A 27,016-nucleotide genomic window follows, 5' to 3' on the forward strand; every position below is an offset into this window, starting at 1 on the left:
GGCCCGAGATGATAATATCTACACTACTTTCATAAAATGTTTACAAGGTACTGTCACAGACCTGATCGACTTTTATTCTTAGAAATAGCCTTAGGGCAGCTATAGGTTTCCTTGTTTTACTGAAGAAGTTACAGGAGTCCGGATAGGTTATATGAATTGCCTAAGGCCACACAAGTCACCTACAGCAGAGGCAGGTCTAGAACCCAAATTTGACACTTCTTTTATTCTACCCTGCTTCTGCCTCCTTTTACCTCAAAAGGAAATGGAAAAGCTCAGGCAGTCCAAGTCCAATCAATTGAGAAAGCAAAAATCATATTAAATGTATACATGCAATAAGGGCTGGTGGATACAGCTCAGTGGCAGAGTACTTGGTTAGCATGTGCAAGGGCCCTGGGTTTGATCCCTAGCACAAAAAAGGATACAACATGCTGGGTGTTGGTGACTCATGCCTGTAATCCTAGCTACTCAGGAGGTAGAGATAAGGATTTTGGTTGGAAGCCAGCCTGGGCAAATAGTTTCCAAGACCCTATCTTGAAAAAACCCATTACAAAAAAGGGGTGGTGGAATGGCTCAAGGTGTAGGGCCTGGGTTCAAACCCCAGCACCACATATACACACACAAAAGGATACAACAAATAAATACACAAAAAGATGCTCAACATCACTATTCATTAGGGGAAGGCATATATTTAATGCCATAGAACTGTATACTTTATAAATGGTTAAAAGATGGGGCAGTGGCTCATGCCTGTAATACCAGTACTTGGGAGATGGAGATCAGGAGCACATGGTTTGAAGCAAGCTTGGGCAAAAAGTGCTAGACCCTTTCTGAAAGATTTCTAAAGCATAAAGGATGGGGCATGGCTCAAGTAGTAGAGAGCCTGCCTAACAAGCATGAGGCCAATAAATAAATAAATAAATAAATAAATAAATAAGTGGTTAAAATGGTAAATTTAATGTTTATGTATTTTACCACAATAAAATAGAATGGATAAAAAAATAAAATAGAATGAACATATTTTTAAGAAATTAGAATAGAGGAAAACGTCCCTTCCTAGAGTCTTACTGTCTTGAACTGTCTGGGAGCTGCATTTTGCAGCTTTTGGTACTGATAAGATAAGAACAGATAAAAGCTACAAGTGAAGCAAGGGCTTCTCTGTCATTCTGGCACATTTGGAGTAAGAAGCTACCTTAAGCATGCCTATAGGAACTTTTGGACATTGTGATTTGATTCTTAAGGCCAAAGACTATCTTCAGCTTTGTCTGTGTGAGATCCAGAGTTAAAAGGAGGAACCACAAAGGACTCTTTCAGTTGTCTAACTAAGGGGGTTAGGTCCTCTTAGTTGTGGAAAACTAAAACTTCCCTTTTATCAAATCTAAGTCAGGGCTGGGGGTTTAGCTTAGTGAGCACTTGCCTAGCCTTGTGTGAGGCCCTGGGTTCAATTATTAGTGCCACCAAAAAAAAAAAAAGAAAAGAAAAAAAAGTCAACGGCAAAGCACCAATACCATTTCTTTCTTTTTTTTTTTTTTTTGTGGTACTAAGGCTTGAACTCAGGGTCTTCACCTCGAGCCACTCTGCCAGCTCTTTTTGTGATGGGTATTTTAGAAATAGGGTCTCATGAACTATTTGTCTGGACTGGCTTTGAACTGTGAACCTCTTGATCTCTGCCTCCTGAGCAGCTAGGATTACAGGCGTGAGCCACTGGTACCCAGCTCCAATGCCAACATCTAAATTCTATGTCCAGAGGTCTTAATGTTCCCACAGGGAAGATCCTGCTCATGCTTTGTAATCCTAAAGGGCAGAACTGCCTGTTCATTAATGTTCAGTTTATCATGAAGGCTAGAAAGGATACAGGTTAGATTCTGGGAAGATCTTTGGCCTCTTGTACTCATAGTCCACAGCATTAAGAGCCTATTATCAACACAATGGACAGATACTATTAAGAGTTTTCTACTGTGTTTATCAACATTTCCAAAGAACACAGTTATGTTCCTATCCAGTCAGGGATAACTAATTTCTCAGGTGCTTATGTTCCCTTGGCTCTTAGATGCCATGGTGGAAGTGATCAGGCCCAATTCCAATGTCCATCTTGAGATCTTCTTTTTTGTTGTTGGTTTTTTGTTTGTTTGTTTTTTGTGGTACTAAGGTTTTAATTCAGGGTCTCATACTTGTTAGGAAAGTGGTCTATCACTTGAGCCATGCCAAGCTGAGATTTTCTTTACATTGTACTCTATATGCTATTTCCAGAGTCAGACAATAACAAATCATGAAAGATTTCTGTCTAGGTCTATTAAGACATGTTTTAAAAAAAAATCACAAATGAGTGTCAGTCTAATTAGGATACTTAATAGTTACACCTTACACTGAGACTGTGAAATACCTTTTCCCTAACTCACAAGCCCAGATATCACTTGTGAAGGAAGATTTTTTTCCTTTTTTAATATCTACAACCCAGCTTTGACACTTCCTTCCACTTCTACCTGTACATCTGCTCCTACAGAGTGCTGCTGCCTCAAATGAGATGTGTGAGGTTTCTGTAGATGCCGGGGAACAAGATGGAACAAAAATGCTTCACACCTGGCTCCCAAATTACAGGAACGCTGGACTTGGGCCAACGTAAGCTGGCATAGCACCAGATGAAATGGACATCAATTAAGAAGCCTGTCATCTTTCAAGACTACAGGTTTTTTTTCACTCCTCAATCTGCATTGCTCCACAAACCAGCCACAGCACCACCAGTAGGGCTTTCTAAATGGGATCATTTCCCTTAGATTTCAGATTTATGGATTTACTGCAGAACTTGTTTTTAATCCCTCCTGTTTTTAAAGCAATGTGCACTATTATTGAAGTTTATCTTCAATTAAATTTACTTCTCCTTAGTAAAAAGAGAAATCTGTGCCTTCATGAGAAGAAAAAGAAAAACTTTAAGGCTGCCTACAAGCTGCTGCTTTGTTTACAAAAAGGCATTCAAATAACTGAGATTAGTGAAGGGTCAGAAATTCTTCTCTGTACACATCACTCCTACTGGGGTCAGAAGGCAGAGTCTTGACCAGAAGCCATTATCCTGGAGAAATGGACAAACCTCCAGTACTATAGTGGGACTCTGACCATCACATGCAGTGTTAGTGATTCATGTCATGTGTAGAAAGAAAAACTCTGCTGTCTAGTCAGTAACAAATGCTATTTAGGAAAAATGCCTCAACAGAAATCTGCAATTAAAAAGTGACAAGAAGCTGGGTGCCAGTGGCTCACACCTGTAACCCTAGCTACTCAGGAGGCAGAGATAAGGAGGACTGCAGTTCAAACTCAACCCTAGAAAAATGTTTGTGAGACCTTATCTCGAAAAAACCCTTGACAAAATAAAAGGGCTAGTGGAGTGGCTTAAGTACAGGCCCTGAGTTCAAACCCCAGTATTTCGCCCTCCTCCCCCAAAAAGTGACAAGATTTGTTGAGTACTGTGGTACAAGCCTGTAATCCCAGCACTCAGGAGGTGGAGGCAAGATCTGGAGTTGGACATTGGCCTGGATTACATAGTGAGACCCTGTAACAAACAAAGTAGCAGTATTCCACAGAGTATCTTCTCTTGACTTTTGTTCAATGGGGTAGGACATATTTTCTGCCCTGTACCTAAGTGGGCTTCCTTCTAGAAAGAATTCCACACAACTGAAAGAGTCCCATGATAAATAAATATCTCATCCACATTTAATGTATATTCTGAGAACTGAATTCCATTGCCTCAGGGGGCTGTCTGTGGCTGCCAATTTGTTCTCATATTAGAACCCTATGTGGCACAGCCCTGACTAGGCTATGCAGATGCTTGTTTGTAGAGTCCAGCTGAGGCTGAAAGCAGCTCTTCAAAGCGGGAGGCTCTTTGGAGACTATTGCTTTAGGGCATGGAATGATTACTTATCAAAAATGACTTCACTCTGATACCTACTCTGGACAAGAAGCTGGCCTCCCTATTCTGTTTGAGTTTTCCAGAGCTGGGGAGGTCTCAATGGCTCTGTGGAGTGATAGCAGGAAGTAAACAACCCAGTTGAAGGTAGAAGCTCAGAATCTACATCAGAGGTAGGGACGAGAGAGAGGGAAGGAAGTAAAGAAAAAAGCTTTGGAAATCTGTCTGCACAACTCAATCTTGGCTCACCCCTTTCCTCCTTCTTTTATTTTAAATAAACAGCTTCAAAAGGGGTGGTCCTCACATCTTTCTGCTGACTAAGGTCTCATTTTCCTTACTTTCCTCTACCAAGAGAGTCTGAAACCTATAGCTCTCATCATTTAATCAGTCAAAACTTAGTCTCTGAAGTAAAAGACAAGCCACAGTTGAGAGAAAATATCAGTAACACATATCTCAAGACACAGTAAAAAAACCCAAACTATCCAATTTAAAAATAGGCAAAAGATATGAAGAGATATACAAAGAAGATTTACAACTAGCAAATAAACACATGAAATGATGCTTAATATCATTAACGACTAGAGAAATACAAATTAAAATCACAATAAGACAGTTATTACAATGACTTAAAGAAAAACAAATGAAAAAAATCCTGATAGTACCAAATAGTGACAAGGATACAGAAAAATTGGAATTCTCATGAACTGATGATGGGGATGCAAAATCATACAGTCACTCTGGAAAACAGCTTGGCAGTTTCTAACAAAGTTAAACATACATTTAATACATGAACTATCCATTTCATTCATAGGCACTGATCCAAGAAAAATGAAAACTTGAGTTCATATAAAAATCTATGCACAAATATTTACAGCAGTTCTATCCCTAATTACCAAAAAGTGCACACAGCACAACTGTTCTTAACTGGTGAATGGATAAACAAATTGTGGCATACCTATATGATGGAGTACTACTCTGCAGTAACAATAAAATGCATTACTGATACAGGTAACAACATGGATGAATCTCAAATGCACTATGCTATATGAAAGAAAACAACCTGAAAAAGCTACTACATATTGTACAGTGACATTCTGGAAAAAGCAAAGTTGTGGAGACAGGAAACAGACAAAAAGTTGCCAGGGATTAGAGGCAGAGAGAGGGGCTGATTTCATGAGAGAATTTTGGGGAGTGATGGAAATGCTTGATGTTTTAATTGTAGTGATGGTTACCTAACTGCGTGCATCTGTCAAAACTGTAAATGAACTAATCTTGGTCCTTGGGGAAGCGGTGAACTAGAGGAACATCACTTTATTCCGTGAATGAGAATAGTTAGGGATTCGATTAGGATGTGACAAGGCTGAGACAGCCCACTTTTACCCCCAACTTAAAAGCAACATTAAAACAGACTCAACTTTCTGTTGGAATAAAAGGAATTTTATGCTCTTTGTGCCCCAACTTTTTCATTGTTGCAGAGACAAAACAACCTTCTTTATGTAGATAAAAAGATACCAAGTCCCAGCCTGGTTTTCCTCCTCCCCTTTCATTTCCTGTTTCATTTGGGCAGAGGTTTCTGTTCTACAAACAGCAAAGTTTAAATCACAGGGGAAATAAGAGGTCTAGGCTAACTGGAGGACTCCTGGCCTGAATGGGTTAATAGGTACAGACCCTAATAAAAATAAATCCTCCAACACATTTTTAGTAATAAATAAACACCTGCCAATCTCTCATTAAAAGTATACTCTAAGCAATCTGTCATGTTTTCAGTGAGTGAGGTCAAAAACATAAGTACCCAGGTAATTATAAAGTTTCTTTTAATATCTACTAATAAAATGATGGAGATGGGCACTTCTTGTAAGGTCATGTGATCACAGAGATTAAGTAGGTCTGGTGGATAAAGATGTGTATTACAGTAGTATGGAGAGCTGTGACAGCCGTTAGCTTGAAAAAAGAACATATTCCCACTCCCACTGTAGTGGCTGATCTTCACACTTCTGCTTCACAGCATAGTCCATCTAGTGCTTCTTGGGTGCTTCGAAAGAGAAGGAAATACTTGGAAACTATAACTAAGCTATCACACCTTCAAGAGCACAAGCATGTAAGCACATGCATACATACAAATGCAAAGAAAGAGCTTTTTTATTTAAATGGAGGAAGCTGCCATGTCTACCTCTATAAGCAAAACTATTAATCATCCACGTCTGGTTTTAATCCACACACTCCTGATCCTGCATCTGAATGTATTGTTACTGGGGGAAGAAGCATTTCTGCTCAATCTTATCCATCAGCCAAAAACCTGAAAATGTGAAAACCACATTGGTGAGGTACCTTCTTGGGGACTGTGAAAACTGTCAACCAAGTTGCTGCTATTTTATTGTTTTCTTTTCTTTTTTTTTAAATGATGAACAAATGTGAATTTCAGGGGGACTAGCAGGGGAAAAAAAGAAAGCTTAAATTACAAGTCCTTTCATATCTTGGAGTGACACTATCCTCAGGGAAATTAGCACTTTCTCTTCTGTATTTCCCAAAGGGGATCCAGTCACACAACCTGATTGACATCAGCCTGTCAGATGCAAGCTTGGGCACCAGGTGCATCCCTGAGGAGCATTTACAAATGAAATGACAAGCCCAAACAGCAAGCTTTCTAAACTCTTGTCTCCATTCTTCTGGTTTGTGCTTGCTAGCAATGAAAGCTTGAACTAAAAAAGCTTCTACAGTGGGGAAGGGGAGGGGCAGTGGCACACATATATAATTCCAGCTACTCAGGAGGTAGAGATCAGAAGGATCAAGATTCAAGGCTAGCATGGGCAAAAAGTTAGTGAGAGCCCCCCCCCAATCTCAACAAAATAAGCCAGGTGTTGTGCTTCACCCCTGTAATCCCAGCTACTTGGAAAGTGTAGGTAGGAGGATCATGGTCTGAGGCTGGCCTGACAAAAAACCACAAGATTCTACCTGAAAAATAACTAAAGCATAAAGGACTAGAGGTGTGGTTCAAGAGGTAGAGCACTTGTCTAATAAACTCGAGGCCCTGAGGGCAAACTCCAGTACTACCAAAAAAAAAAAAAAAAAAAAAAAAATCCTACCTGCATGAGCCTCAGCATGCTCTTTGCTATAGACCCTTCCCCCTCCTCAGACTAGCCCCCTAAGGATCCCAAAGCCCATATGTGTGCTTGAGTACCTTCAGAGCCATTAGTCACTACCCTTGCTGCCTCACTTCAAAATGTGCATGGGCCACCCATGACACAAAAACTCTGGCAAGATTAGGGGGAGGCAAGAGCAGAAGAAACCACAATTCGCCTGAGACTCCCAGGAGAACAATGACTAGTGCTAGTAGGGAACAGACTGACAGACAGAGCAGACAGACTCTAACCAGGCCTCGCTCTGTTTTTGATGCAACACAAATGTTTTCCATTAGAAGTTCCCTGCCCAACAAACACTCATACATGCAGCTATGAAATCTGCATACTTAACTTCTGCTTTTCTGGCACTCTGACCCACCTACCTCTCCTGTCCTCTGGAACATAGCAAAGATGAGGGTGAACAGATTCTAGTATCCTCACCACAAAGGTAAGTGGAAGAGAATCAGAATTGGAAGCATGCTTATGAATATGAAGTACATGAGTGTGGCTGAGCAGGTTAAAGGGAAGAGGGGAGAAAATAAGGATTTTCCTTTTGCCAAAACAAGTCCTGTCTAGCTCTGGATCTTATTGGTTGGCTCCTATGCTTTCTGCTTAAAGTTTAGCTTTACTTTCTAGTAAAGTCTGCAGCTGATCTTCATCTGGAGGTATTGGTCACTATTAAAAGCAAAACAGGAAAAAAAAAAAGACCTTATTACAAAGTCTACAAAATTCTAATCCAAAGAAGTCAGGCTGATTAGTAACCTATATTTCAAACACATAACCAGATGAGTGTTGCATTTGTGAGAAGAAGCTATACTGAAAACTCCTAAACCAGCTGAATGTAGGTGGCTCACACCTGTAATCCTAGCTACTCAGGAGGCAGAGATCAGGAAGATCATGGTTTGAGGCCAGTCAGACAAACAGTTCACAAGACCTTATCTTGAAAATACCCAACACAAAAAGGGCTGGTGGAGTGGTTCTTAGTAAGCATGAGGCCCTGAGTTCAAACTCCAGTACAAAAAAAAAAAAAAAAACTCCTAAATTCTTAAACTCCTTTTTCCACCACTAGTTGGCCCTGCTATGTAATTTCTAATCAAAGTCACAGAGGTGGGGACACAAAGATGTGTTATGACTCCCTTAAGAGAAAGAATAAGAAGAAAAAAAATAGAAACCACAAGTAGGAATTCAAGAAAATAATGAAGACAGAAACATTGAAAAGAAGAGAAAAAGTGAATTTTTAGTTGGTATGTAAGAAATAAAAAGGAAATCCCCTATCTAGGCAGCTCTGGAGTTCCCTAATTGCACAAGAGCAAAGGACTCCCCCCCCCCACCACCACCATGTATGCCTTGTTAAGCAATTGCTCAACCTATACTCATTGCGCAATTTTAACCTTCCAATGCTTGGTTGTTGAACATATGCAAACCACGTTTTTCTCTGTACTCTAGAATTAAGAACAGTTTCTCATTTTTCTCTTTCTCACTGGAGGAGGGGGCATACTTGGGTCAAAAAAAAAATATTGCTAGATAAGCATTCACTACAAATGAGGTTTTTACATGATTTCATCTGCTTATTTCTGAGTTTAGAAACACTTAAACTTACTCTTAGGCATCTAAAGATCCATTTTTCCTGTCACTGATAATAGTGGTATTAAAAAATGTCTACAAAAACATCAAACCCCAAAAGCCTTTGTTCTAAATGATAGCTATTCTGGAATATGTAGAGTAATTAAAAATGGCAAGTCCCCATTTTATAGTCAAAATTCCAATGGAAGCCTGGGTAAATCATGGTGTACCTTGTTAATCACAAACTTTCTTTTTAGAGGAACCAAATTAAACAAATAGGAAGAAGGATAGTAGGTGGGTACAGGGATGAAGGAAACATGACAAAAAAACCAAGAGGTCACATAGGAAAACACACAAATTTGCCTCTATAAAAATATTAAGTTGTACATTGTAAAAAAATATAATCAAGATTATAAAAACAAGCCACTGACCCAGACAAAATATTTGCAATTTATAAAGCAAAATATAACTATATACAGTATATAAAGAACTCCTACATGTCAATGATAAGAATAATAATAACTGTATAAAAATGGGCAAGGCCATAAATGTGCAAGGAAGATACACACACACACACACACAGACTACATACAGACAATAAATACACAGATCATTTATTCTACTATTAAACAAAGGGCAATTAAAGTGATATATACATATATTTTTTTACCGAGAGTAGCAGAAATTTAAATACTGATAATATACATAGTGTTGATGACAGCACCAGAAAAGAGACATTTATACACTACTGGTGGGAGTGTAAATGGTATGATCACTTTGGAGGACAATTTGGTAGTATTTGCTAAAATAGTAAACGAAAATAATGTCCTTTGACAAAGCAATTTCCAGAAACAGTGCCATATATATACAAAGACTTAAGTATAAGGAAGTTCATTCCAATACTGTTTGTAATAACAAAAATTGGATGAAACTACATATCAATTAATAGACAAATAGATAAATTACATCATACCAATATAATGAATATGAAGCAACTCTGAAAAAGAATATAGATTTATATCTGATTTAGAAAGAGTCCCAAGATGTATTAAGAGAAAAAAGTAATGTACATGTAGCATGCACTTTAATTTTATTAGAAAAACTATTATTGTGTGTATATGTCCGAAAGGATAGTTATCACACTGTTAATAGCAATTATCTTTAGAAGGGAAGGACTCATACACTTATTCTCAATAGTTCTAAACTGTATTATTATAGAAAGTATGAACTACCTTTATAATTCAAAAGTAAAGATAGGCTACTTTCTACTTTTGAACTTAAGGAGTAACTGGTAACAGACTAGTTCTCCCTCCATAAACAGCTATATATGAGGCAACAATTTCTTAGGCAGTGGACAATAGGCAGTATAAGTTGATCCCTGAGAGAAGAGAAACTCATGAAAGGAACCTATAATTTCCAACCATGACACAGAAGTTTAATCCCAAACCAATTATGGTGGTCCTGCTGAGCTGAAGAGGTCAAAGTGGCTAGAATCTGTAAGGAAATGGACAGGATGAAATTATGCAAAGAAAGGGCACAAAGTAAGAATCCTCAGTGAATACGCTGGTGATGTTTGGACTGGCTAGTATTACCACAATTTTCCAGAGTACAGCTGGGGCTGAGAGTAGAACAGAGAGATATTAGAGGTCTGGCAGAGCTAGAGAAAGGGCACTGTCTGGTGATGATGGAGCTGGAGTTATGACACTGCCAGAGTGAAGAGATTTTTAACACTGTTAACACTCAGCATCCAGTTGAGACTCCAGAGTAGCCACATTTTAGGAGTAAGGACCATACCCTGCAATTAGACCTAATCTAAACCTATACTAACAGAAACAAAAACTACAGAGACATGGGTTGGAGGATGACTATTGTCAAATTATCGAAAGTTAGAAAACATCCTGGGTTTCTATATATCTTCATCGATAATGTGCAAAAACCAAGAATACACAGGCTTGGGATGATCAGAGAGTACTTTAACTCTCAGCTAAAATGAAATTTAAAGAAATACTTTTGGGCTGGGGGCATGGCTCAAATGGTAGAGCACCTGCCTAGTAAACAGCAAGGTCCTGAGTTCAAACTCTGGTATCACCAAAAAAGAAAGAAAAGAAAGACAAAACAAAGCAAAAAACAGTAAAACAGTAACAACAAAAATACTCTCCAGAGGAAAATAACAAGATCCAGAATCTCTGTGGACTGGAAGATACAATGTACGTTCATGTTAAACAAAAATCACTAGACACAAAGAAATGGGATAATGTATTTAATAGAAAGTAAATGTAAGGTGGCTCAGATGTTGGAATTAACCAGCAAAGACTTTGAAGCAGCTATTATAAATATGGCCAATATATTAATGGGGAAGACTTTCAAAGGATTAAGGGAAAGTATAGTCATTTGTTTGTTTTTAACCCCAGGCTGGCCTTAAATTTGCACTCCTGAGTTCTGGGTTTATAGGAATGTGCCATCGCACCCAGCACAAAAATACAGTTTTAATGAGTGAACTAATAGGAAATGCCAAAAGAGAAAAGTACATTATAAAAAAGAACAAAGTAGGAATTCATGATCTGAAAAACAAAATGATGAAATAAAAAATTCACTAGATGAAATGGTAGAAGAGGGGGTGGAGCTATAGCTCAGTGTAAGAGTGCTTGCCTAGCAAACATGAGGCCCTGGGTTCAATTTCCAGCACTATAAAAAAAAAAAAAAAAAGAGGAAGAAAAGGTAGAAGAAGGAGTCACTGAACTTGAAGGGAGATCAAGAAATCTGAAAAATAGAGAAAAAAAAAAGTGAAGAAAAAGAGGAGTCTTACAAATTTATGGGACTATATCAAAATGTCTAACATACATATAATCAGAATTCCAAAAAGAGAAGAGAGAAAAAAGAAAAAAAAAAGAGAGGGTAAATGGGGCAGAAAAAAAGAATATCATCTGAAAGAGGTTCCAAATTTGATGAAAACCATCAACTTACAGATCTAAGAGGCTCAGTGAATATCAAGCAGAATAAACGTAAAAAGAACTAGACCTAACACACATCTCAAACTTCTAAAAACCAAAGTTAAAAAGAAAAAATTCAAAGAGTCCCAAACAAAACATTACAAAGAAGGGCACAGATCTACTGGTGGGCTGGCTGAGTGGCTCAAGCAGTAGAGCGCCTGCCTGATAAGTGTGAAGCCCTGAGTTCAAACCCCAGTACTGCTAAAACAACAACGACCAAAAAAAAAAAAAAAAAGTGGAAGAGATGATAAAAGAATACCCTGAAAGTGTGCTGAAAGAAAAAAATCCTTCAGTCCATAGTTCCATATGCAGTTGAAAAAACAAAAGATGGAAAAAATAGACACATTTTTAGATAAACAAAAGCTATGGGAATTTGTCATTAGATAACCTGCTAATATAGGCTGAAGATAACATATGGAAACTTAGATCTACAGAAAAGAAAAACCCATAAATAAGTAAATAAATATACAAGTCTTTGTTTTCCTTTTGTTCATATTTTACTAAAATACAACTGTTTAGGCAGAAATATTAATACACTATAGTAAGATTTAAAACATAAGAAAACTAAGAGAAGACAAATTACACAAAACAAGGGAGGAATGAGGAGGAATGAGGAGGAATGAGGAGGGGGGAGGGGGGAAGGGGGAGGAGAAGACAGAAATGAATTATAACACTAAAATCACTGGAGAAAAATCTTCATGACTTTGGGGTTAAGAGGAAGATTTCTAATACAAAAAGGCACTAATAATAAAGGAAAAATTTGAAAATATGAACTTCCATCAAAGTGAAATAATTTTGGTTTTCAAGACTATGTAAACAAACAAAAAGACAAACCAGCTACACACTATAAGAAATACTCAGACCTATCTGCCAAATATTTGTGCCCAGAATATATAAAGGATATATAAATGACTTTTACAACTCAATTAAAACCATAATGTTTAAAACTTGCCAACAGATTTGAACATTTCCCAAATAAGGACACAGTCCCCAACTTATGATGGTTCAACTTACAATTTTTTGACATTATCATGTTATGGGAACAATGCACATTCAGTAGAAACTGCATTTCAAATTTTAATTTTTGATCTTTTCCCCAAGCTAGTGATAAAACACCTGATACTCTTCAGCATACTGTGTTGTTGACCTCTGATATTCGGTGGGTTAAATGTATTAAGTACATTTTGACTTAGAATATTTTCAAGTTACAATAAATTTGCTAGGATATAACTCTGTTTTAAGTCAAGGAGCATCTATATGTGAACTGTCAATAAATCCAAGGAAAGATACCTCTCATAAATCTGGAAAATGCTAATTGAAACTAAAATGAAATACTACTTCACATTTATTAGCATGGTTAAAACTATAAAGATTAGAAATAACAAGTATTGGCAAGGATATGAAGCAACTAGAACTCTCATACATTGCTAACTGGGAATGTAAAATTGTACATTGGCAGCTTCTTTTAAAGTTAAGATACATACTTATCATATGATAATTATATAATGTACTCCTGGATATTTACTCAAAAGAAATTACAACATATGTTCACAAAAGATTCATAAATTAATGTACACAGAATCTTTATTCCTAACAGCCAAAACATAAAGCAACCCCAGGATCCATCATTAAGTAAATTGACAAAGAGTGCTATGTCCATAAAATGGAATTATTCATCAATAAAAGGGAATGAACTACTGAAATAACACAACACAATGGCATGGATGAATCTCATAGACACTATGCTGAGAGAAAGGACAAAGAAGAGCATACTAAAAGATTCCATTTATATGAAATTCTAGAATGGCAAATCTAGTCTATACTAAGAATAATTTGACCAGCGGTTGGCTGGGGCAGAGAGTGGGACAGGAAATAGTGGTACTCGGAAACATTTTGGGGAGATGGAAGTATTATCTATCTTGGTTGGAGTGGTCCTTACTCAGGTGTAACACATCAGTGCATGAAATGTATGAATTGTACTGAAAATTATGTATCAGTAAGTTCATTAATAAAAGTAAAGTTATTAAATACAATTTCATGTATCTAAAATTATTAAAGAATATATATTATTTTACATATTTGAGAGATTAGTAAAAAATTAAAAAGGATGGGGTAGAAAGTACTAAGACAGAAGTTTATCACAATAGTTTTATTCTAATTATAGCAATCCTCTTCTTACCAATTTTAATTTTTAATTGTGACCGCATTTTACTAAGTCTTGTACCAGGGCTGGTGGAGTGGCTCAAGTGGTAGAGTGCCTGCCTAGCAAGCATGAGGCCCTGAGTTCAAACCTCAGTGCCATCAAAAAAATAAATAAGTAAAAATAAAGCTGGGTGTTGGTGGGTTCATGACTGTAATCCTAGCTAGTCAGGAGGCAGATCAGGAGGACCACAGTTTGCAGTCAGCCCAGGCAAACAATTCAGGAGACCCTATCTTGAAAAAACCCTTCACAAAAAAAAAGGGCTGGTAGAGTGGCTCAAGGTGTAGGCGCCCCCTGAGTTCAAATCCCAGTACTGCAAAAATAAATGAATGAATAAATAAATAAGTAAATAAATAAGAATTAAGTCTTGTACCAAAGATCGCATGTGTGTGTGCATGTGCATGTGCGTGTGCATGTGTGTGTAGACAGGCAGGCAGGTATGCTTACATAACTGACTTTCAGGTTTTTAATCTATCAGCCGTCCCCATCAGCCAACTCCAAGCATCACTATTCACCTATAAGCAATCCTCCCTACAAAATTTGGAGTCAGGGACATTTTGTTGATTTTCTGGTCCTTAGATGTTGCACTATTAGTATTTGCTCTTTCTTTTTTTTTTTTTTAAGTTTTAAATTTTTTTGTTTTGCACTACTAGTATTCTTAGATCACTTCCAAAATGAGAACACCTCTTAGAACACTTTCAAGGGTTTGCCTAAAAAAAAAAAAAAAAAAATCAAATTCTCTCTCCAAAGATGACTTAGACACTCAGGTGTCTGTGAATCCAGGACATTTCAAGATTTAAAGAACATCCAACCCAGAAAGGAAGATGCAGGTAAATTCAAACAAAGGGTCCTATTCCATTAGTATCAGTTTACACTTCTTTGTTCATTCTCAGGAACTATTCAGACAGTCTTCCTCAAACCAAGTTAATGGTCCCTAAGTTCTTAGTGAGAAATTAAACTTCTAATAAAAATAAAACTATTACAGTCAAGAGAAGAACTGGATGTACTAAGTTAATATGTTTTGTTCAACTACTCTACTACTATATTTATATTTAAAGTGTGTGCTCTAGACTTGGATTACCTGGATTTGATTCTATCATTCTTAACTGTGTTATCCTTGGTAAATTCTTTTCCATACTTCAAATTCTCATAGGGCTTTTGTGAAATTCATACTCAGGGCCTATACCTTGAGTCACTCCACCAGTCCTCCGTGTGTGTGTGTGTGTGTGTGTGTGTGTGTGTGTGTGTGTGTGTGTGTCAGAGAAAGAGAGGGAGAGAGAGAGAGACAGGTGTTTTCAAGACAGGGTCTCACTATTTGCTGGCCTATACCTTGAGTCACTCCACCAGTCCTCCGTGTGTGTGTGTGTGTGTGTGTGTGTGTGTGTGTGTGTGTGTGTGTGTGTGTATGTGTGTGTGTGTGTGTGTGTGTCAGAGAAAGAGAGGGAGAGAGAGAGAGACAGGTGTTTTCAAGACAGGGTCTCACTATTTGCCTGGCCTGGCTTCTAACCACAATCCTCCTGATGTCTGCCTCTTGAGTAGTTAGGATTACAGGTATGAGCCATCAACACCTGGCTCTTATGTGAAATTTAAATGAAATAACATTATATAATGCTTAATTATTATTTAATGTTTATTTAAAAACATTAAAACAGTGCCAAAAAACATGATAAACAATAATTGTTAGGTGGCTAAGTATTAATGGCTCAGGGTCCTCTTAGGAAAGGAGAACAACCAGACCTGTGACTTTTCATATACATTCCAGAAAGATATATTCATGGCATTCTGAGTATAACTTTTTTTGAAGAGCTCACAGAGCTGCTGTCTAGCAAAATGGAGGTAAAATGTGTAAACTCTCAGGAAATATATTCTGCATTCCAAAGTTAAAGAAAATTAGGAAGACTAGTACTTATAGTCTTCCTATCAGTCTTCCAAATTATAACTGGTATCTTTATTTTTGTCTGGGCTAAAATCTTTACCTAATCTCTGCAACTTTAGCAGCTACCAAGTTCTTAATAATAGTGCTTACCTGTGTATGGAACCCAGACCATTAGCATAACTGTGAACCTATTAGAAATGCAATTTTTGGTTTCTCTTCCTCTGTATACGAGAAACTCTCAGGGTGAGGCCCAGAGACTGGTGTTTTAACTAACCCTCAATGTGATTTTGATGAATGCTAACGTGTGAGAATTACTATCTTAGAACAAAAAGAGAACATCTAGTTACTGACCTATCAACAGCATAGGCATAATAACTGAGTTCCCCATCTGGGGAATTAGATTTATACATTAATCAGTAACTGAAAGGATTTTAGTAAATTAAAGCAATAATGATTCTATAAATTTATAATCTATTAATAAAGAGGTAGAGAGCACAAAAAAAGTGAGGGCAACAAAGAGCTGAGTGGAAAGAAATACACAATACAAATAAATAGTGTCAGAAGGTCATGTCAAAATGAATCATTAAACAAAGGTTTTTAAATTGTACCTAAGTGAGACAAGGTGAAAAATAAGATTGAATTTATAACATTTCTTACTATAAACTGGAAGACTTTTCAAAGCATTATATAATTTTTGCTAAGTTTACACCCAGCAAGTGCTCCTTGTATCAAACAAGCAAAACAGGGAAGGAAACAAATACAGATCATAGTTTTGTTTCTACATATTTGGCTGGAAATAATTTTTCTGTAGATATCTATGAAGTGACAGAGAGAAAGGTATAAGGAGAAACTACTTCAAGGAATAAAAACAACAAAAGATCTAGCATGGTGTAACAATAGTGTAGCTCAAGTGGCAGAGTTAGCACAGTGACTGACGCCTGTTTTCCCAGCTACTTTGAAGCTGAGATCAGGAGGATGCATTTCAAAGCCAACCCAGGCAAAAAGTTATTGAGACAAACAAGCCTAGCTTGGTAATGCATTCCTGTCATCCCAGTGAAGAGGGAGGTCAAAGATAAGGGGCTCATGGTCCACGCCTGCCCAGGCAAAAAACACGAGACCTTACCTGAAAAATAACTAAAACAAAAAGGGCTGGGGGAATGGCTCAAGTGGTTGAGCGTCTACCTAGCAATTGCAAGGCCCTGAGTTCAAACTCCAGGAGTGCCCCTACTCCCCACACAAAAATAGAACATATTTTTTGAGACAGGATTACACTTATGTAGCCCAGGTTGGCCTTAAACTCATGATCTTCCTGCCTCAGTCTTCCAAATGCTGGGAGACTACAGGTGTGTGCAACCACACCCAGCAGAACATGGATTTTGAAATCTCAAAACAATGATGTTAATACTATACTTCTTTACTAGCCACATTGCCTTGGGTAAACTACTTAATTTCTGAATTCAGGTGCCTACCAGCTACTCAATGAATTTTCTTTCACTTTCTTTCCCCCGACTGGCTACATCTGGTTTCAATACCTGTGACATTTCTCTCAAAATGTAATTAGCTACAATCTATTATTTTTACCTTAATCTATGCTCTTTTTACCTTATTTCTGGATAATTCCAAAAACAATCTGTTGTTTCACCTCTTGCTCATCTTATACTACTATACATCTACACATTTCTACTGTGGTTTGTTTAATGCAGGTAGAACACTTAACCTGCAAGATGTGCAGCAAATCAAAAAAAATCAAAAGCAAAACAAGCTTGGGAAAGTATATAATGACTATCCTTCTTGTAATGCACACCATTGCTATAAAAGATAAAAGAAATCTTGCGGTAATCGGTTCTAACCCTGCTTTACTTATTTGATCACAAAGCTTCCCCCACCCCAACAATTAAGAATCCACAAAACTCAAGTTCTGCTGGGTGTGGTAGCTCACACCTTTAATCCCAGCTCCTTGGGAGGCAGAGACTGGGAGGATCATAGTTCAAGGCCAGCCTGAGCAAAAAGTTATTGAGACCCTCTCATCTCAACGAATAAACTGGGTGTGGTGGCATGTGCCTGTCATCCCAGCTATGAGGATGGCATAACTAGGAGGGATCACTGTCCAGACTGAAAGTGGAAGAGCATCTGCCTAGCAAGCTGGAAGCATTGAGTTCATACCCCAGTACCGCCAAAAACAAACAAAACACCATACACATACACACACATACAAACCCCCACATAGAACATACCTGGGAAATAAAATGGTATGTTAGTGCCAAATCAGTGTTCAAAAAGCAATGTCCTTATTGGAATACTACCAGCTCAAGAAAACTGCAAAGCTCCTCACTGCTTATAGGCTCAAATTAACTAATGCTGCTGCTATATCTTTATATATGCCACCCATGGTCTCCCACGCTAGACAAATTTACCTTGTATAGCTGAATCTCCCATGTTTTGTGGGTAATTCATGCTCAGTAAATACTGTTGAATGAGTATTCAGGTTGACCCAAACATATGAGTGATGTTAACCAGTAATGAAATCACTCATGTTGCTGAAACAAAGCCCTTGAGATATTTATATTTCTTAGTAAGGACCACTAGAAGCTTGAGAAAATGTCTATCAGATTTCTAAAAGTTCAAGAGTTCCCCAAGATTCTGTCTGACACATCCATATTAATCTTCTAGGTCAGCCATAGAGATGACCTATGTGAATGTATCATCATTCTTCATTGTCCTCTCAAGTCTCAGGCTCCTCTTTTATAAATGAAGGCACTAATATTCATATGGCAGATTTACTTAGAGGAAATACTATACAGAAAAACCTAGGTCAGGGACTGATACATGATAGATAATTATTTTTCATCACCATGGAGAACAATATAGCAGAGTAAAAGGAAAAAAGGATACACATAAAAGGGGTAGCCAGGAAAGACCTAACAAGGTGACATTTACAAGGAAGTGAGAGAGTCCTCACAGCTCTCTGGTGACAGAGCATTCCAGATTAAGAGAGGAGTAATTGCAAAGACCTTTAGGCATGAATGCTTGGTTTGCTTGAGAAAAAGCAAGGACATCAATGTAACTAGAGCATATTCGGACAAGCAGAACACAGGGGTTGAGGTCAGAGAGTAAGCAGGGTAGAAGTATAGTCAGATCACAGAGGGTATGGAGGCCATTGTTAAAACTTTGGGTTTTACTTCAAAAAAGAATAGACATTACAAGGTTTTGAAGAGAGAACTGATATGATTTCCTAATGTTTTAAAAAGCTCATTCTAATTGCTATGCTGAAATACATTAGGGGGTAGGAGGAGGGAAGAACCAGAGAAACCAGTTAGAAAGTATTTCAATGAATGGAACTGAGATACAGTGCTAAGAAAAGAGTTATATTTGCATGTATTTTGAAGGTAAAGAAGACATAAATTGCTGATTGATTAGACATGGAGAGAGGGGCTGAGAAAAAGTAGAGCCAGGAGTAACCCCAAGATTCTGACATGAGCAACAACCCAAGAGTCAATGCTACCATTTACCAACAGGGGAAAGATGAAGACAGACCAGGTTTAGGGGTGTGGGTGAGGTGGGATGGAAATGCTATGTTCAACATATCCATTTCACAGTTTTTGAAGTACAGCCCTGCCTTAGACTCAGTGAGACACAATTGCTCCCTGACCAGCCTATAAATCACTCCCATAGACTGAGAGTGGACTGCTGGTTCTATAGTCTTCTCTAGCCTGGTAACAGACTTGGTATCTAACACTACAGTTGCAAGTGCTGCTAATGAGCTGATGAACGGAGCTTAGGAAACTTGAAGCTGGTTAGGACTCCTCCCCATCCTGTACTAAAAAAACAGCAAACTCAGCTGTCAACTCCCAAAATGACACTCTAGAATCAAGATGACCTTGTGGTCAGAGATTACTAGCATGCTCTGGCCCAAGCCATGGCTATCCAGTCTCTCTTCTAACTCAATGCCTTCCACAGAGTATAAAAGACTTTTGCTGTCCTCAGTCTTGCATGCTACACATCCATATTATTACCAACTTCTAAGACCAGAGGAGCAGAATTTCACTCAAGTTTATTCTGCAAAGGCATAAAATAAGTATTCCTCATTGCCCATTTTCTTATTCCCAAGACCCTTTACTCATTAAAGGCATCTGAAGAGTATAGTTTTTGTTTCTTTTTTTCTTGGTGGGACTGGGGTTTGAACTCAAGGCTTCCCATCTGAAAAGCAGGTACTCTACTGTTTTAACCACATTTCTAGTCCATTTTGCTCTGGTTATTTTGGAGATGGATTCTCTCAAACTATTTGCCTGGCCTGGCCTCGAACAGCAATTCTCCTGATCTCAGCCTCCCAAGTAGATAGGATTACAGGCATGAGCCACTGGCACCCAGCTAAGAGAATGGAGTTTTTATATGTCAATGTATAGAACCTTTACCGACTTACAGAAATTTAAAAGGGAATACATGCTCAAATTATGCTATAAGGTATCAATTCACTGTTTATAATAGTGAAAATAATTGGAAACATTCTCTTGGATTGATAAAACAAAGACTGGTTAAAGAAATCTTGGCACATAAAAAATACTAAGTGATCATCAAAAATGAATTCATATTCAATCCCCAGCACCACACTGAGTTCCATATAAGAATACATTAAAAATATTAAGCAAACAAAGCAGATTATAAGTAATACCCCCCCCCAATTTTTTTGTTTTGCTTTTGTTTTTACTATGCTGAGGATAGGATCCAGGGCCTTGTGCATGGTAGACAAGTACTCTACCACTGACTTAACATTTGCAGTCCCACCCCACCTTTTTAAGTGGTATAAATTATATTTCCACTTACATATAATTATATTTGATTAATAAAACAGCAGTGATTTTTATCACTGGGTAGGGGGATAAGGCGTAAATTTTTCTCTTTTTTTATTTGTACATTTTCTAAATTTTCTACAATGAATAAATACTGTTTTATATTAAGAAGTTTTTAGGGACTGGAGGTGTGGCTAAATGGTAGAGCGCCTGCTTAGCCAAGGGTGAAGCCCTGAGCTCAAACTTTAGTACCACCCAGTTTAAAAAATTTTATATTCAATATAAAATCTCTCATACTTGCTAAAGCAGCACATACAAAAAGCTCTCCTATTTGCAGTTCATGTTTGGAATTTAGTTTTGTTTTTTTTTTAATCTTTGGTGGTGCTGGGGATTAAACACAGGACCTTGAATATGCATGCTAGACAAGCACTCTACTATATTCCGCACGTTGGAATTTAGTCTTTATTGACGTCCTGAGTTCAAACCTCAGTACTGGGTGGGGGGAGAGGTATTTGTGGACTTCTCCCCAAAGGCCTTGCATGTGATGCCAAATACTCTTGTCAGGTATAGCGTGCCCCTGCATCCACACAGGAGATTCTGTCCCCAATGTCTGTGACCGCTACTTCCCTAGCTAAGTGACTGCTACATGGGAAGAATAGAGAAGTTCAGGCTTTACTACTCTCCACCTGGCTGAAGACCCAACTGTTAAGTACATACTAGAAGCTCCATAGTCCCCACCAGCGCAACAGGGAATGAGCTTTGTTTTCTATAAACAGACAGACAAGAAAAAAGTCAGGTTAAAACACAGTCCTCAGAGGAAAGAAAATAGAAACCAGGCAGCAGAGAATGCTTCATATTCCTAAAAGCTTTTTTTGTAAGTTAACACATGGTGTCTGCTTCTCTCTAGTCACCTATTTATCACTCTCCTCCTTAGAGAAGGGAAAAAGCCCTGGCTGTTTTCCTAGTGCAGAGTTTTGTGGCTGGGGGAAGGAGGAAGGGGGGAGGAAGGAGGGTGCTTAAAGCATGATGCAAACCATTTGGAGCTGAGTGAGAGCACTGCCAACACAAGCTGCACTATTTAAACAAGTGAGGAAATGATCGTATATACAACATGCCAGCGAGCACACACACACCAAAGGAAGTCAAGAGGGATTTTTTTTTTTTTTTTTTCAGGACACAAAGCTGGATGTCAGCAGCTAAAAGGTCGATATTTTCCCTTAACACCCTTCTCAATGACTTAATCATGTTCCGTTTGCACAGACAACTTCCCAAGAATAAAAAAGTCTGGAGAATTAAGAGGAGGGGTGAAGGGGGACGTTTGGCCTGGGGCTGACCTTATCTGAGGTTTTCTCCACGTAGCAGGGGTCCTGAGGGGCAGCCAGCAAGGGGACAAAGCCTGAGAGAAGCCGATCTTCTTCCAGGATAAGAAGGGTGAGGTCATCATCCGGGTCCTTGTACAGTGGCACTTCAGATTGATTCACCGCAGTCAATATGTTACAGAAATCAGCCAGTGTCGACCACACATCCACAGCAACCCTGTGAGAAATAAAATCAGAAAAGAAGAGAGCTCTAAAGAGAGACCAATAAAACGATTCTCAGCACTTGTCAGCAGAAAGATACTTGCAGCAAAAGTTGTCCACGTTGCCAATAAATCATTCCAAAAATGCTAGGATATGAAAATATGCTCATGGCAGCAATCTGGGGTGTGTGTCCCCCTCTATGCAAAGTTGAAATTAATTAGGGGGAGTTTTAATCCTAACCAGAGAGAAAAAGAATTTGGAGAATCAATTGTCTAATGCAGGTTTTGTCAACTTTCCAGACAAGAGTGCTGAGACACTGACTCAAACACTGTACCAGTACCTAAGGCAGCTCCTGAACTTCTGTGCACCCAAGTATATACCACACAAACAGCAACTAGGCACCCATCTCTCTCTTCCAGCCATAGATACACAGGGTCCAGTCACACTGTCATGTGGTTTTCCCCCTACAATGCTTTAGAAATCTCTTACATATGTACATATGTGTATGTATCATGCATGCATGTAGGAAAACAAATACAGATCCAACAAAATCCTCATTCCTGGCCTGCCAAAATCTGCCTGGGAAGGCAAAACCTTTCGTGTATTTCAGCAGATGAACACTATCAGTGCTATCTTGCCTGTCTCATACCTCTCTTTTCACTCCACTTATTTTTACTTACTTAGAATGGGTGGTGTGACCAGCCATTCTGGCAGTGTCTCTGTTTTAGCACCAAAAGTATCACATTCCCTCAAATCCCCTAGCCCTGTGCGAGCCAGGATGGTTGGTCCTTCTGATTACTTAGCACCAGGTTCAGGTTGATCCTAAGAAGAAACCCTGAAAATTCAAAGTTTGAGTCTTTCCATTTAAGGTAGAATTATAAAAAGATACTTAATTTTTCTTTCACCATTACTTATCAGTAGATATTATCATCTACTGTGGTTCAGATTTTTGCTTGATGGGTGCTAAAGACCCCATGAATTTTTTTTTTTTTTTTCCCCTCACAGGGATACCTCAAATTGTAGTAAGATGCAGTGCCTGCCAAGTTTACAGGCTTGGCTTTCTCCTCCAGAGAAGCCTGGGAGTCTAAAATAGGCACTACCCTATGGATGGTAAGTTTTACTCCAAAGGGAGTGAGGTACATAGGTACAAGAAAACATTCACAATTAGGGTTTAAGAGATGGAGTAGAAAGAGACAATAAGCAAAGAGAGCTGTAAGAATCATCCTGGAACTTCCCCAGGATGGTTACTATACAGAATCTACCTGAGAGGGAGGGGCCTCTGACTAAGCAATTTGTTTCTCCTGGAGACTAGGAATCTTGAGAGATGGCAGAAAAGAGGGCATTCAAGGAATTCATTACTGAAGGTGATGCTAGTGGAGAACATGGGGGAGTGGTATGGGAACTCCCTCACTGGCTCCAGGTGGAAGGAGGCTGCACTGGTTTATTTACTGTAATCACTGCACTAGGAAAAGGCAATGAAATGAAACATCTTGTTTTCAAGAGTGTCCTGGGAACAAGGCGGAACACAACCCCATTAATCACACAACAGCACATAATCAACACACGTGTACTGCAGAAGTAACTCACTTCACAGGCTTTGCCCAGGAAAAAGAACTTGTTTAGGAAGAATCACCAGAGGGATGAGAGTTTTCTAAAGCCTCTCTCTGCACAGACACCAACAACCAGACTCATTCACAAAGCTCCTTATTTTGGCTCAGCCAGGTTTGGCTGTCAGAAATGTTTAAATTTGGAAAAAAATAAACAGTTGCAACACGTTTCTGTGCAGAGATCTGCCTGAGCCCCTTTGTGATGTAATGGGAAACACGGCATTCAGGCTACCAGCTGTAGAATAAACAGAACTTTGAGGGTTAAAAGGAACTGAACTTTCCACGACCCCATCTGCAGAGAAGAAAATAATAAGAGGAATGATGCACTGCCCCACAGCTCTGATAGTTTATCCTCTGGTCCGGCTGCAGAGACAAGCACCGGATGTGATAGGGCTGCTCAGGGCCGCCTCTGAGGTTAGTGCTGCCCATGGGAGACGCACAGGGAGGCTCTTCCAGTTCCCTGCTTCCTCCCCCAGTGCCCTGCTGGCCACTTGAGCCCACTGCCTTAGTCTGATCCCACAGCTCTGGTGAGCTTTGGCCAAAGGCATTGCTCGGATGCAGAGCAGCAATTTGGAAAATAAACAGGAAAGACGACAGTGAGAAGGAAGAAGGTGAAAAGTCTCCCAGCTAAATTCTTGGCTTGGGGGCCTTGGTTGGTGCTGTCCAGGTCAAGGCTGCTACAGGACATAGTTGGGGAGCGGGGCATGTGTGTGGGCAGCAGCATCCTCAGCCAGAGAGAGGTAGCAGAAAATCATCCATGGCTGCCACAGTGAAGTCCTACATCCCTCTCTCATCCTCCCACCCCACCATCTTAGATCCAAGAGGAAGAAATATGTGGTACCATGTGGTTCTCATTACCATGCTCTCCTGTCCCCTAAGGCTCAGATAACCAAAACTGACTCCTACCAGAGACTGCTGGCCACCACTAGGGACCCCTGCCCACATCTGCCTTTTGCCCATTACCACCCACCTTGCGCCAAAACCTTAAGACTCACTGAAAAAATAAGGTGGATGCGAGTTCATACCCTAATGTTGATTTTGTAAGACAGAAGCTAATGCAAAAAGACATAGGAAGTACCCTGATTCCCAACTCAGAAATGTAAATAAAAGTGGTCCATGGGTCAAGCTAGACTGATCAGAACCAAGGGAATACACAAAATGCTTCAGTGAAAAGTCACTTTTGCCCTGCTCAATTCATCCTGATGTTGTATTTGAACTCTGATTCTGAGTAGCTGCTTTTTTTTTCTGTATTGTTGTGGGTATCACAGTGGAATTGTCCAAGTTTAGTCCATGTTTCACAGCATTGGTTAGAGGAGTGGCTCAAGTAGTAGAGCACCTCTTTGCACACATGAAGTCCTGAGTTCAAATCCTAGTCCCACACAAACACAAAAATAGCCTATTAATGTTTCACATCATTAGTTATCTTCTCTTGGTGAACACCACAGACAGGAACACGAATATGTATGTACTCATGGGTCATCCAGTGGCTCTCTATAGGTGGTGTGGGAGTGGGTAATATCAGGAAACTAACACTAAAAGGAAGAGGTGCTCTGAAAATCTAGGTGAGATGCCTGAACTCAAAAGGCGTTATGTGCAAGAGGATGAGGTAACTCCTAGAACCTTGGCAACACTACCTTAGCTTACTCCAATTAGGCCTCTGGGCTGGGAGGTCAGTTCTGTGTTTGAACAGTTTCCTGTCTAAGTAGAAGGGGAAAAGCTTAGCTTTTTCCTGCTTTAGTTCCTTATCCCAACCAGAAGTGCCTCCCTAACCTTCATCTCAAAGCCCTTGTATCCTCAAGGTTAACCAAGGAGCCCAAAATCAAATTCTCGTTTGAGAATTTGAGGAGCTTTAAACAGCTCCCAATCTTCTGGAAATGATGTCCCAGAACTTTTTTCTTGAAAAATCTCAAATCACTTTTGATTCTAAATGGATACTCTACAGTACTATGGACTCAAGTCCTTCTGGCTTGTTCTGGTTTAACTTATACCTTGGGGAAGCTCCCAGAGCTCACAAAATCCCACTAAAGTTAGGGTGCACCCTTCACAAAGCAGACACAAAGCAGCCTGAGAATATGAAACTGTGTTTGATAACCAATTTATAGCTCCCAGGATGGTGGCAAAGAAGTCTCTCAGCATTGGGGCTGTGATTAGTGCACAAGATCAGCAGTTGCAGGGTGACCCACTGGCCCAACCCCACAGAATACACCACACACCAGGAAAGCAGACCCCTCACGGGAGTTTGAACACCAGATCCTAGCCTGGGACAGACTTGCACTGACTAGTTAAAGGTATGCACTCAGAACCAAGGCTCACTTATTTCCATACAGATATGCATTTACTTACTCCACCAGGAAAGGAAAAAAATAAGAGTTAATTTACTTTTTATTGCCTCAGAATTCCAAAGTTTAATGTAGCTGTCAGTTTGAGTGCAGTGCAGCTGCTGGCCGATACAATGCAGCCCAGGCCAGCCCAGGTGACTAGGGAAACACATTTCACAGAAATGAACCAACACACACTCCTGGCTGGTTGTTTGGGGGATATTGACTTGGGAAATCAGATTAACCCTTCAGACTGGGGTTAGTTCTGCAAATAGCATTAGAAAAGCACTTCAGTCCAGGAAACTGAGGAGCCCTGCTCTCAGGTGGACCAGTGGGTTTCTGTGTTTCTAAAATTCTAGTGTTCTTAGGCTAGGGCATGGCTCAAGTGGTAGAGCACCTGCTTAGCAAGCACAAGGCTGTGAATTAAAACCCAAGTACTGCCCCCTCATTCCCCCAAAGATAACTAAATTCTAGCATTCTCTCATAGAAGATGCTACCACTGTAAACATGCCTTGAAAGATTAAGGTGTGAGATGGTTATAAGGTGCATAACAGTTATAAGGTGCATAACACCACAACAATCTACCTCCTTTCCTGGAACTCAGAACAAAAGGTAGATCTGCCAGCTTTCTAGGGAAGGGATCAGGTAGGGCTGTTCTGAAAGCTCCAATTAGGGCAGGTCTGAGGGAGGATGACAGTTTGGAACAAACTCACTAGGGCTCAGTTTCTCCTTCTGAAAAGACTAAGATGGACTAAGTACTCACATACGCCTTCATATTTTTACTGGGGGAACAGGCTGACTGGTGATTAATATCACTTACAATGACCCCATGTTACAAGCCTGCAGGGGCCTGTGGAGGTGGCCATTTCCTGTGTAATACCAGCTTGTTTAAACACTAGCATTCAAACTCCACAGCTGCAGAACAAACCCGGAAAGAGTTGAGTGAGAAGAAGCCCTGCATTGTGTTTCAGAACTATGGAAGATCAGAGAAATAGCCCAGATGGGAAACAAGTTGGATCTTTTGGTACCTGGGGTGAGGCAATCTGGAAATATAGCCAAGATGGCATAGAAACTAGGCACAGGGAAGCTGAAAAATAGATAGTCCATTTAATACAGACAGAGAGGAAAGACAAAAGACTAT

At 39.3% G+C, this 27,016-nt stretch overlaps 1 protein-coding gene and 1 non-coding gene across 10 annotated transcripts in view; one reads left to right on the forward strand and one right to left on the reverse strand.

Annotated features, from left to right (window-relative positions):
• Smg6 (SMG6 nonsense mediated mRNA decay factor) overlaps positions 1–27,016 on the reverse strand; it is a 266,332-nt gene that overhangs the window by 91,833 nt on the left and 147,483 nt on the right. For all 9 annotated transcript variants that reach the window (XM_074046589.1, XM_074046588.1, XM_074046591.1 and 6 more), the window contains one exon: positions 21,765–21,966. In XM_074046589.1, coding sequence (XP_073902690.1) covers positions 21,765–21,966 — 202 coding nt within the window. The remainder of the gene's footprint in view (positions 1–21,764; positions 21,967–27,016) is intronic.
• Trnaa-agc (transfer RNA alanine (anticodon AGC)) lies at positions 13,799–13,871 on the forward strand. The gene has a single exon. It is a non-coding gene; the product is annotated as a tRNA-Ala (tRNA).

This window comes from Castor canadensis, chromosome 11 (assembly GCF_047511655.1).
Source record: "Castor canadensis chromosome 11, mCasCan1.hap1v2, whole genome shotgun sequence".
Lineage (NCBI taxonomy): Eukaryota > Metazoa > Chordata > Mammalia > Rodentia > Castoridae > Castor > Castor canadensis.